At 36.2% G+C, this 14,097-nt stretch overlaps 1 protein-coding gene across 2 annotated transcripts in view; it reads right to left on the minus strand.

Annotated features, from left to right (window-relative positions):
- Positions 1-8,631: 8,631 nt before the first annotated feature.
- CPED1 (cadherin like and PC-esterase domain containing 1) overlaps positions 8,632-14,097 on the minus strand; it is a 286,576-nt gene continuing 281,110 nt past the window's right edge. For both annotated transcript variants that reach the window (XM_090287436.1, XM_090287437.1), the window contains one exon: positions 8,632-10,833. In XM_090287436.1, coding sequence (XP_090143562.1) covers positions 10,615-10,833 — 219 coding nt within the window. In that variant the 3' untranslated portion in view covers positions 8,632-10,614. The remainder of the gene's footprint in view (positions 10,834-14,097) is intronic.

Below are 14,097 nucleotides of genomic sequence, written 5' to 3' on the forward strand. Positions count from 1 at the left end.
CAGATGGTTTTTTCTAATCCAGCAGTGCCAGGGTTCGACTCCTGCCAGTGTCCAGCTGCTCACTGAGATGTTCTGTCTGCAATTAGTCCAAACTACAGCTGGGTCTCGGTAGCATGAGAGTGCTGCCTCCCCTCACTCTTCCGCCATCTTCCCATCCACCCAAACTTTTTATTTCTATCAACAGTTAAATACATGATTGGTGATATCTCTTCTTTCACAAAGCTTTACATCCTGGATGACCCTTTAAGTGGTCTGAGTTTAGATGCAGTGGGCTCCTGATGGAAAGTAGAGTGAAACATAGCACAATCTTTTGCTGCTTTGGGTAGTGGTGAAAACCAGCAAACAGAAAGACAGAAGGGGCAAGAAACATCTTATTCACTAGATCTTTTGACTAAACTAAACAGATAAAAGTAAGACAATGGGTAATGGGAGTAGTTTAATCAGTTCATCTATAAAGTCTTCACCTCCCTAGGTAAGTAATTCCAATTTCTTTAGTAGCTCCTCAGAGATACTACATTCCAAGTTCATTGTTTGGCTGTGATTTTAAAGTTCAGTGTTTAGAGGTGAGCTTAGCACAGCATGTAAATCAGTCCTGGTGGCCCATTGGCAGCCAATGCCCCTCTGCTTCTCTGGCTCACCTTTCTCTCAAAAGAATCTTCTTTGCAACAGGGTTCCCCTCCTAATTATGCCCATCTCTTTATTCACTCAGTGCATTGAATTTAGCCAGCTCTTGGGAGAAAAATAATGTCATTGAATTCCAAGAATATTAACATCTTCAGAGACCCTAGAGGTTAATGAAAGAATTTTACTAATTGAAACGATTTCAAGCAGAAGAATCCATTAAAATAAAGAATTGTGGACACAATGGGGAGCCATTTGGTAATGAAACAAGGAAGTGAAGCATTTCTTTTGTTCTTAATTCCAGATGCCACTTTGTGCAAAAGTAAGGGTATCTTTCTCATGGTTTGTAGACCTCTTAACACTTTCCAGATTCACATTTAAAAGGCATATATAATACCAGTTGCAAAATCAAGTTACTAAAGAATATATCTGCTATCTTGGTTCAGAGAAAAATATGCAAGGAAATCTTTTACTTTACTCACTGTTGCAAAAAATTATGGAACTGGTGAATGTAAAAGATGAGAGTACCTACTTGCAACTCACCAGAAACAGATGTCTTTCTACCTATGCTTTTCAGTAAAAATGTGATCCCTCTACCCATAGTATTTTCAATTCCATAATTAAATTCAGTTGCATTGTTAATGTACTGTTGACATTAACTTGTATCTCATATACAAAAGTCTGGGAATACACATCTGTTAACTTGAAACAGCTGTTTGTAAAATTACTACAATATGTCCAATACTTCTTTTAACCATTATGTGTTTTCATTTAAACATGATTTGCATCTATAACTACCTATTACACATAAAATTAAAGGGAGATTTATGACATGATAATGATGAATATTGAGGCTACATTAATATTGCATTTGACAATAATATGGTAGAAAAAGAAAGTTAATGGCATATTTCTACAGATCCGGAGCCATGATCCACTGGTATACATGCTCAAAACACAGGACCTCTGCGGACATCTTCCCGCACATTCTAGGAACTGGTTAGCGGACAGCTCTAGCTGGGATCATCCACACAGTTTCTCTCTTGTCTCCTGTGTTCTTAGAAATGGCAGGCTCTTTGGGATGTTATGTGATGCTCCTCAAGTTTTCCAACTGCCCCATCTCTGCATAGCTGATATCTAAAGTTCCATAACAAAATGTCTTACTTTGTCCTTTTTAAAAACTTCAGTATCTGTATAAGGCCTTGAATTTTAAGTCCTGAAGATTCACTTAGAACTGGGCATGACTTTCTCAGTTCCTTTCCAGTTTTGACAAGGGAATGGTAAAGAGAGCATAGGTCAGTGTTGTGATGGGCAATGAGCGTTGTAGGGTGAAGAGGAGGCCTGGAGCATATTAGAACTGTGTGTGCGGCGAGCGTTAGGGCCAGGCACCCATTGTTGGCAACTCCCTGAGTACTCAAAAACCACCTCTGTTGGGGCATCTACCCCAAACATGGTTCACGCCACCCTCAGCTACCTCTTTTGTGTCCCTCTCAGTCCTTGGGGCACAAGAGGAACAAACAACTGGTACTTGCTAAAGAGGGTTTTTGGAAGCGATAACGCCATTTCTAACATAATGCTTGTCAAAGCCTCTTAAACAAGTTCTATTTTGAGCCCAGATTCTAACTCCAGAAAGTGCTAGTGTATTTAAGAGTATTCATTTTTCATTTTATAAAAATGCATTGAGTGTCCTCTCTGTGCTAGGCAATTTATTTCTAAATTAAGAATGCAAAGATTAAAATATTAAGTGAAAGAAACCAGCTGCACACACACACACAGATTTTGTATAATCCAATTTATGTGAAGTGTCCAGTGTAAGTGAATGTATAGAAACAGCAAGTAGATTGGTGGTTGCCTAAGGCTGGGGTGAAAGAGTAGGAGGGTGAAGAATGACTTTATTTCTTTTGGCCATGACACAAATATTTGAAAGACTATGGTGATGGTTGCCAACCTGTGTAAATATATTAAAAACCCAGTGACTTGTACACTTGAAATAAGTGAACTTTATGGTATGTAAATTTTATCTCAATAAAACAATTAAAGTAATAAATGAACACAACCAAGCAAGCCAAAAACTTAGTCCCTTCATCATGGTGTTTGCTTTCCAGGGGATACAGACTATTAAATAGACCAAGATACAGGTCTGCATAGGGTGAATAGAGAATGCTAAGGGAACACAAAGAAAGGACAACTTAACCATGATCTGGGGAATGAGAGAAAGACTACTAGAGAAGATGGCATCTCAGGTGTGCAGCAGTAGACAGAGAAAAGGTCATGGGGGAAAATATTTGCTAGCTCTTGCTCTGTTAGATACTGTATGGTAAAAAGATGAGTAAGAGTCAATCCTAGGTCTAGAGGGGCTAAGTTCAGTGGGGTAAGATATAAATAAATGAGTAGAGATAGTTATTATTTAATGGGTGTCAGCCCATGGTAGTTGGTGCCAGTTCAACACCAACAGGAATCCCCTATTTGGGCTGTGGTGAAGAAGGAAACTTTATTTAGTTCGAACAGCTTGACAGTGATACAGCATAGCTGTGGAAACAGCACTGCTGTGGGACAGCTCAACAGTGCTCCAGTGGCTGCTGTGAAAACAGCAGAGCCGGGATGTGGCCCTGGGGCCAAGCCCCTCTTCATCTAGGCAGCTCTGCTCCAGGATGGCCTGCTCTGTACACAGGCCTGCAAGGTGTTTTCTGTGGTTCAGCTCCAGCCAGGGAAATGTGGTCCCAGGTCTTTTGTGGAAAATCCACTTTGTGATCCAGAGGGGAACTGGTTTATATAAGGCAAAAGTCCCCAGCCCTGGTCCCTGATTGGTTACAATAGAGCCATTCTGATTGGTCAGAGCTGTGCAGCTCTCATCAGATGGGGAAAGTCTCAGCGCTATTGTTTGAAACAGGACCCCAGGAACTCTTTTGTAAGGGCTGGCTCGGATGGCAGACACAGAGTGGGCAGGTAGTTTAGCAGCACAGAGACAGACAGTCTAGGAACATGGAGGCGGGCAGTTTAGTGCAGAGGCTGCTCCGTAAAGTGCAGCTTGTATGAGAGGCCCCTGCTCAGAAGTGGCTGTTAGGCTCTGCTTCTTTGTTGTTGTTTTGAGTCCAGGTAGCCACCAGGAGCTCTTCTTAGTCCTCAGAATTCACATGGGGTAGCACAACAACACAGATGGATACAGGGGCCATGGAAGTAACAAAAAGGGGAATTAAATCTAGTCAAGTGTCAAGTGGGTAGAGGCCAAGTAAAAAATCGACTTGGGGAGAGGTAGTTATGTTTTAACCTAATCTCCTGAAGAATGGTGACCTTGCCAAGTGTCTTTCACCCAATGATGTCCTCTGCCACAGCTTACGGGACAAAGTCATGCTTCCACTGTCTTCTTACTCCTCATCCGTGTCAGCACTGGCCAGTGGAAACGCCCTGTGAGATCAGAGCCACTCAGGAAAGCAGGGACGTGGAGAGGAGGGCGAAGAGCCGGAGTGCAGACAGGCCTCCATACTAAGAGTAATACCCTCCCACAAGAGAGCCCCTTGGTCCATTTATTTTCAGCAGGGTACAGAGCTGCCCAGTCCTCTTCCTTTCCCTGAGTTCTCTTTGTAGTTTAAATGGTGGGAGCTCCTATGACTCTGCAGTCAAACCTTTCCTAACATCTTCCCATTCTGATTATTTCTGGCAGTTCAGTTACATGTCACCTCCCAAGAGAAGCATCTGCCAGACTCCTTCCCTAGCACAGCCCTCCCAGCTCTGCTTGGCAGAGGCCTCCAACCACATTCCCCACATGTCCAGACGAGCACCTGGCTAAGGCATCCAGAGATAGAGAACCTGTTATTCAAAAGATGTTACTTACTGCTGTAAGTCAAAAATAAGGAATGTTTTAAAGAAATGAATACAATGATTATAAGATTATTTGGTAGTTCTCTATTTATTTCATTTTGTAAGTGTATGCACACACACATATATTTACACACACATGTTTATATGCATATTTATTCAGTATGCATTTTTGTTTTGGAGTTTTGTATTTGACAACACTCTTCCCAGACACAAAGTAGGGAAGGCTTGGTTTTGACCCTACATTTTTGGCTTCTGTGTCTGCAGAAGCAGCATAACAAGTCAGTGCTCAGTGGTGAGGGGAACGCATTTATTTTCACTGTATTTGATAACAGTTTACTGAAGATGATGCCCAGGAAGGCTTGCACTGGAAGAGAAATCAGCATCAAGAAACTCAGTACTTCAAAGGCTATTGTGAGCCCAAGAAACCAAAAAACATTACTGAGGCCAATCATTCATTTGAGACTACCCATTTCTCTGGGAAATAGAAAACTGAGATGCAATGTCTTTCTCAGCCTCATCTCAGAATCTATAAATAATTCATGGAGGATATCAATTTATTTCCAGGAAAGGGCCAAGAGTGAGTTCCAGACGTTTACCAATACATGGACCTGGAAAGTCCATCCTATGGAAATGACTCTTGTTGGTGGCAGGAATAACTTTGTGCTGAGAGTTGATCCACGCCCTTTTAAAAACATGCCATTGATTTTGCATAAGCAATACGAACATTGAAATGGGGACTTTTTAGAGACAAGTATGGACACAGACCAGCTTTTCCCTAGAGGTTATGCACATGTGCTAGAAACTGATGAGCCCAAATCCATGCCATTCAATGACTAAACTCATTTTAGGTTACAAAGGTGTTGTTTCAATTTCCCCCTGTACTATTCTTAATTCAGACCAAATTTTGTCTTATAAGTAGAAGGAGTAGCTGTAAGTAATTTCATGCCCTGCCAATGACATAGGCACCAATTTTTAACAAAATGCTTATAAACTCTTTTCATGATACTGTAAAACTGGAGAGCTCATGCCCATTAAAACATAAGCTTCATGTTACATGTAATTAAGGCAAGGAGGAGAACGTAAAAATGTGAGGTTTAGAATGTATCTTGTATTACATATTAAATGCACACAGAAAATACTGCATAAGTTCCATTTCAAAACCCAAGGTGAAGACAAGGTGGAAAGGTCACTGTGGGCAAATGATTCTATGCGTGAAAAAAATTGAGATGGAAGATTTGCTATTTCAAGTTCTCCAGAGGATATACTATTGATATATTGATGGTTAGATGTCGTTTTCTGTATTTCCTAATTATAAATAAGATGGTATCATTAAAGGTACATTTAGCTGCTATTTGGTGAATCGAGGTTATAATTTCGGTTTAATAAAGTTCAAAAATTATTATTCATTTCATTTAAGAATGAGAGCCTCCAAAATGACTTGTACATTAAGAAGAGGTTTGAAGAGATATCCAAGATCTGTCAAAGACAGCTATGAAGGATGCTCATAATTGTTATTCACTCCAGAACCAAGTGGAGAAGCAGACTGCAGCTCCAGTTTCAACCCTTCTCTGATTGTGATGGGCCTAATGAGTTAAACGGCGCCTCATTCTTACTTCAGTGTTAGCGTCTTGTACTGCCCTCTCACTTCCACGCATTCACTGCCCAGAGATTTTAAGAATTTGGAATCCCAGATCTTCAGCTATTAATGTAAGGTCTACTGGAGACTCAACAACTTTCTATGTAAGTGAAGATTTGTGAATATAGGTTGATTGTATAACATATGTCCATTTTATTTTAATGTTCTTAAATTTTTTCTGTTATTCAGATTGCTGATTTAATTTAAAAATTATGTAATTATTGGCCAAATAAAATTATATTATAGACTGTAAAAAAATTAAAATGTAGACTTTGATGCCATATGCTGAGTTTTCAAGCTACAGATTTTGAACATTTTAAGAAATGGAAATACAATGAACAAAATATATAAATAAGTTCATACCATCACTCTTAGGCTTAGCCTAGCCCTAAAAGCAGCATCAGATTAATGTTTATCATCAGCCATCCATAAAATAAGAAGTCGCTACATAGTTGAGAATCATGTTATATTTCTGAGACCATGTTACTTCTGAATTCTAATGTACTAATAATTGTATTTACTTCACTTTTAAAATATCAAAACATTTAAATAAATTTTATATGAATTACTTTTTCATATAATAAAAATAATAATATGATGTTACACATGAATATCCTAAGTAAATATTTTGGTTAGATATATTAAATGTCTCCCATTGATAAACCAGTCAGCATAAATCAAACCCAAACTTAATATACCTAAATATGATGACCCTGTAGGAATAGAAGTCCCTTTTTATAGTGTTTTCTCTAAGGTGGTTATTTTATTTTATTCTTACTATACTTGGGTTTCAGTGATTATCTTCAATTAATTGCAAATAGACTTACAAATTGCAAATATTCCCATTATGTTTTAAGGGTTAGTACTTTGAGTGTGTATTGAGTGGGTTAAAGCATAGTGATCTGACATTTGCTAGAGCCATAAAACACATTCTTCATATTTCAATGAACATAAAGAAAACAAATGGAGCACCATTTGGGGAGGACTGCATGCTCTATATCACTGGAAAAAAAATAAAAAAGAGTTCTACAGCCTCCTACACCAACAGAATGAATCATAAAATAAATGTAGAAGTTGATAAAAGTTTCTACGGTAATAAAAACATGATAAAAGGTTTTTTGACAGTATGAAAACCTAGTTTGTAGGCACTGGCAGTATCACTCTATCTTTGGTGGGTTTTAGGAGTTTTTAACAACTCCTGGTTCATCCCCCTAAGTTGAAGTGATCTATCAAAATGCTTTAGTTTCCAAGAGCAATCAAAATCACTTGAACTATACACTGAAAAATTTATAGTAAGCATTTGCAGAACAATTATTCCTTGATTCAGCCAAAATGGTAGAATCTGCTGTCATATCATTGTGCACTTGGATAAATGTTTTTGAAGTTATCAGCCCATATGAGTTTACTCAAAGTTATGTTTGTTCATTTTAAGTACATAATCCTTGCCACTAATTTTAATATCTTTATTTCTGTCTATAAGATGAAAATTCAGAGAAAATTTTGATACTGATGCTTCTTTCCATATTTGCTCAACTTAAGGAGACCACAAGGTAACATTTAATAAGATCCTAACCCTGATCATCTTGCCATGCTCGTAACCCTATTATTATGTTAGCTTCCTGCTTACCCCAACCCTCACCCCACAATGCCAAAGCACTACAGCTTTGAAATAACTTGCTGGGTTACATAATTTTTGACCAGTTTTTGCACCCTGGAATCCTTCAATGAAATGGAATGAAGAGAAGAAACTTCAATGCATAACAATATTATTTTTCCCCAATAAACATTACCAGAATAATTTCCATTTCAAAAATCTGTGATTTTTTCCCCACTGTTTTTAAGTGGGAATCATTGTTTTGGAGAGATGACTACTAGGCATGGGGAAACTAACATGAGGAAGATTAAATAACCCAAGTGTAAACTCAACCAGCAGGCAATAGTGAGCCCTTCTTTTTCCTCTGTCCCTACAGGATCTTATTCGCCTACTTGGATGGCTGGCAATAGCAAACTGTGCCATTAAACACATAGACACACACATGCACACAATGTCAACAGTGATGCTTGGAAATACTTATGCAGTTATTCTTGACTTTTAATATTATAAATATTTTCTTTAGTTTAGTTTAGCTTAGATTGGATACCAATCAATTTTACCAAAAAAAATATACTTCCTTTAACTTTTATATCTAAAAATATATTAAAATGCCTACTCTTATTTTTAAACTCAAATTATTAACTTGCTAAGCACATATATGCACACATCTATCTCCCCAAGGTAAAATACATTGTTGTTGTTGTTGTTGTTTTCAATTATGGAGTAACTAAAATGATTCCTAGCATTTCAGCACTTTATCTTAAAAAAAGAAAAAGCTTATTACAACACTATATCCACCTGATGAAAATTCAGAATATATCAGAATTGGAGTGTAGCTACCTTATCAAACCACACTCCAATAGTTGAATCTGCATGATAATATCTTTACCAAATGTTCACTCTTTGTATGGTTTTATATCTAAGGTGAGAAAGAAATAAAAGACACTCTGAACACAGAGTATTACTAAGAAGACATTTATTAATAACAATTGTGTCTACAATCCATTATTGTTTCAATGGTGAAGAAGTAAATATCAGAAAAATCTCAGACAGTTGATAAAATTAGGTGAACAGTAAATTGCAAGAAACATATGCTGACTATAACCCTGTTACACAGAGTGTAATACATTAGAACTCAATGGAGAGGCTGCATGAATTGGCAACATCTTATTTCATTGACAAAGTGACTGAAAACCTAAAAATATTGCTTGCATATAGCTGCAGATATTAGAAAAAAACCTTTCATTTTAAAAGTGAATTCTGTACCATTCTTTTGATATCAAATGATATTGTGCTTAAACATAATTTAACACAGTTATGTACAAATTCATGTTACTTTCATATAAAAATATATATAAAAATAGAATATGTAAAGGAGGTGGATATTCATACTAAGGAATTGATAGAGCAAAATAGTTTTTATTTTTATAAGGTAATAAAATTGAGGTATTTGTACATTTGGTAATTTCAGCCATGTGTTGACTTAACTCTCTCGGCTCATTTTTTCCCCCAAAACAAAAAACAACCCTTTAAAAAACATAGTATATAAAAACCATTGTAACTGTGAGACATTATATCACAACAAAGCATTTGTAAAATAAATAAATGGACTAGTTTGAAATTAGAATATAGAAGAAAAAGTTCCCAATACTAGAATTACATGTGTTTTATATGTATGCCACAGTTTTAATAAAAGTAATTTATGACTACTGTAAATTTGGATTAGATACAGTTGTTCAGGGAAATAAAAATACAGTTACTAGTAACATAGGAGTACTTGTGGACATATACAAATGATTTATGGAAATCAATGCCTGTGCACCTGAGAATGCCTAATCCTTTGCAAAATATTTACATAAAATGTAATTGTAATCTTACATTACATTACATTGCTCTAATGGCAACTAATTCATTCTTAAACAAGATCATCAATGAAACAAACAAAGTAATACATGAGGAACTACATTTTGTTTCACACTCTAAAATTACATATTTAATCAACTCAGACTGCAGTTACCCATCCAACTTCAGGGACAGGATAGAAGGGAATGTTAATGGAAATTACAAGAGTGCAAAGTTAAATATACTGGTGTTTTGACTGTAAGTTACTACAGTAACTCTTATCTCTCTCAGAGAATCTATTTGAGTTCCCTTGTGGAGCATTCCTGTTCTTTTCCTTTCAGTTATAAAATTTAAAAAGAATAAGAAAAATATTTTTAATAAGCATTCGATTCACAAAGCCCAAGCCATCATAAATGCCACGTTTTTTCCTGGTAAAAGACACAGGCATAATCCCTACTTGCAAGTGGAATGTAGTTACTTTTTTACCTTTTTCAGTATTAATGTAGTAATAAAGAAGGTAACATTATCCTCTCTTCCACATAATTCAAGTGTCTGTCTTTCTCTTTCTCTCTCTCTTTTAAGGTTTATTCTACTCTCACTTGAGAGAGGGGGTGGGGAGAAAGAGAAACATCAATGGAGAGAGAAACACTGATTGGCTGCCTCCTGCATGTGCTCCAGCCGATCCGATCCCCTAACCTGGGCATGTGCCCTGACTGTAAATCGAACCAGCAATGTTTCAGATACAGGATGAAGCTTCAAACAACTGAGCCATGCTAGACAGGGCTGTTTGTCTCTTGATTATCACCATGTAACACCTAGCCCACAGTGGTTCTTGTTCATATTATATCTCAAGTAACCTTTTCTTAGCTCTGTTTTCCACATAGATAACCAACTGATTTTAATTGCACATCTTGACTTTATAAAGCTGTAAGAAAAAGTGTTATTACTTTTCTTTTATCGATGTGTGCATTGGTGTGTGTATGCCAGGGTGCATGGGTGCATGCGGTGAATTTAAAATACACATGATGCACAGAATTTGGTTTTAAGTGATTATCCAAGTGAGTGGTTTGTCTTCAATTCCAAATTCAGTCCTCCAGGGAGTCTACACAATTCCTTTACTTACACACATCCTGCTGAGAAGGATTTCAGAGCAAACCTGATTAATTGGACCTCTGACATGATATGGTGATTGAAAATTTATCACTGAGTCTTGTTGTTCCTGTAGTTTGCTTTGATGGCTAAAATACTTTCCCATAGTATGATTTCTTGATTGTTTGATTTTAATGAAGTGATTTTCTTTGGATAACTTTGATTTCACAACCTGCAAATCAAGAGCAAAAAATATATAAGTGAGGCAGCACCAAGGGCATTTGAGCTGTGCAGAGGGCATATACTATCTTGTACAGCTGAGCATCATTCTTATCACACAGATGTTGTCCAAAGGGCATTACAATGACCAAGAAACAGAGTATCTTATCTTTTAGAAAAGACCAAGACTGGAGTTAGAATCTGCCACTTTTCTGACCTCAGGGCAGCTGTACTCCATGTAAGTAAGGAATAGCCTCAGGTGTTTCTCTACCACACTACCGTGTGTGTACATATACACATTCCAGCCAGGTGCTATCACATAGAGAACATGTGAATGTGCCTTTTCTGAATCATTGATTCAAACATGGTACTATAAGTCTGTCATGGCACCCATTTAGAGAAAGGTAATTAAAACTATTTTAGAGTAAAATTATTTTTCCATAGCACAGTCATAAGGTGACACTGTTACACTTAGTGGTTTCATTTCTCTGGGTACCTAGTAAGTGATGGAACTGAAGGAGCAGCCTGCCTTATAAGCTAATAGCTCTATATTTGTTTGTACATATGCCTATATATTTTTATTTTAAATATTTTGAATAAACATTATAACCAACATTTATAAAAGCATAAAAGGGTATATAATAAGAAATTTTCTTCCCATTTCTGTCCCTCACCTCTAGTCACTCAATTCCCACTTCAGAGGAAACATATAAGTAGTTCCTCTGTGATTCTAATCACAGATATTTTATGACTAGTGACACACACATATAGAAAGAGGCCATATATACTGCCTATTTGTACAGTTTACAAAAAGGTGCTCTGGTGGAATCCTATAATTTTTAGCTTTGATCATGGGGTTAATATAATCATTGGGTTATTAGCAACAATGATCAGCGAGAACGAGGTGGGGACCAAGACAGAAACTGGAGGGAGGGTTGGGAAGTAGGGAGGAGAGAAAATACCAGCAAAGATGTTTTGAACACATTTACAAATGGATAACAAATCATGAATTCCATCACATTTATGCAATTTTAAGATATTAAGTTTGGTCAATATGGACACATAAATAAGTTATTGATGACTAATGAAGGCAACACCATCTAACATGAATTTTGTAATTCTTTTTGAGTGCTTATAATGATGTAGATACATATTTTTTGATCCCATGTCAGAGAATGCAATAAAACAGTTCCAAAATTATACAATATTTGAAAAAATAATGATAACTGTTTTGAAGATGAGTATTTTTAGTTATGTTGCAAGTGAGTATGAACCTTTTTAGAAGGTTTTTAACTAGAAATTCTGTAATGATATACACCAAAATGTTAACAGTCATAATTTTGGAATGAAGAAATTATAGCTGATTTAAAGGGATTATGATGAGAAAAAGAAACCTCATAGAAACAGACAAAAGTATGGTGATTATCACAAGGAAAGGAAGGTTGCGGGGAGGTAGAAGAGGGTATAAGAGAGATAAATGGTGACGGATGGAGACTTTTCTTGGGTGGTGAACACACAGTACGATATACAGATGATGTGTTGTGGAATTGTGCACCTGAATCTATATAATTTTATTAACCAATGTCACCCCAATAATTTCAATAAAAAGTGGAATGTACTGTTTGTAACTTTCATTCTTGATTTTAAATTTAATATAATAAATGTGCCTTATTTTATAATCATAAAAATGTGGAAACTATTGTCATTTTAAAGAAAAAATGTAACAGTAATGCATTTTAAAACCAATTATACTCTGCTAACCCCAAATAAATGAATTGTTTTCCTGTAGCTATGGGAGGTTTGGCTTTTCATGATCAGTCCCTCAGAGGCAGTGATTCTTAAGAAGTCCAGTGAAATCAGCGGTTTGTGGTAATGAATCCCTATGGACCGTAATTTAGAGCTCAGTTTGCAGTTAACCACTGATTAATATTCCAGGTCCCAAGGCTGTAAGTTTCTATTATGTGCAGCTCCTCCTTCCTCTGTTTGGTTATATTACAACTTTATATATGATAGGCTGGGAGGTGCACCAATGTTTTTCTAAGGATTTTTGCATTTGGGGAGAGGTCTGTACTCGGCAATAGCAAGATTAGTAAACATTTTAAAAGTTTATTTAAGGAAACACTTAAGCATAAATATTACATTCAACCCTGAAAAAATATTATTATAATATTATTACAGTGTTCTGAAGCCAAAATAAGGTTAATTTTGTTTATATAAATTTATCTCATGTTCTGGCTGTTGCAATAGCCTGATGAGCTGCATGCTAATTACATGTGAAATTTTAAAAAAAGAGTCCATCCCAGTGCAAAAGGTTATAGTACTTCAAACATCATTTGAATGTTTTGTGTGATCTCAGGGCTGCACTGAATGTTGCATTACAAATGTTGGATAATGCTTGTGCAGATGCATGAAACAATCCTGAATGTGATTCATAGAAGACTCACAAAAACGCATATTTGCTGAAGCAGATGCTTTCACTCAGGAGTAATGTCATTATTTTGCCATATTACAATGGAAAGTTTGATAATGTATTTCTCTTTTTGAATCACTAAGGTGACCTCTGATAATGAAAGTTGGGATGATGGAGTGTCCCTCTGCATCTGAGGGCCATCCTCATGCCACCCGCAGTGTCAAGTGCTCCCTTTGTGCTTCTCTAAATGGACTCCTACATGCCTAGGCCAGGGACTGGCACAACAACACTTAATGTAGTTGGTTTCTTTTCAACACTATTTTTTAGGAAATTTAAAAAAATATGATAAGTTTCCTAATTCTTTTGTTAACCCAGTATCAACCTGGTGCTGAATCCTGAAAGCTGACAGATTTACAGAAAAGGAATTATTTCAACTTTATTTGAAATAAATGAATTCTCCCAAATTCTATAGTAAATTGAATACTGGAGCCTTTAAAAAACACAGCAGCATTCTACAGTATGCCACTAGTATTATACCATTTATTTTAGAAATGCAAGTTTCAATATCATAAAATGTTTTGTTATAGGAAATTACCAAAGAATTATTTATAGCTATACTATCGTTTACTTGAACACCCAAAGGAATCTACTGAAAATAATATACTAAAATATAATACTTAAAAATTATGTATCTTTCCTACATTTTATTGATAATTCATAGGAAAGATACAACAGAATATATCCCATTACATTACTGAAACAACTTCATTAAGTTTAACAGTAATGCAGGTGAAACACACATCAAAAGTTTAATGAGACACAAAAGAAAACATAAGCAAATAGACAAATCCTCCTAAATTAATTAAA

The sequence above is a fragment of the Furipterus horrens genome, unplaced genomic scaffold, assembly GCF_987537825.1.
Source record: "Furipterus horrens unplaced genomic scaffold, mFurHor1.1.pri manual_scaffold_9, whole genome shotgun sequence".
Classification (NCBI taxonomy): Eukaryota; Metazoa; Chordata; class Mammalia; order Chiroptera; family Furipteridae; genus Furipterus; species Furipterus horrens.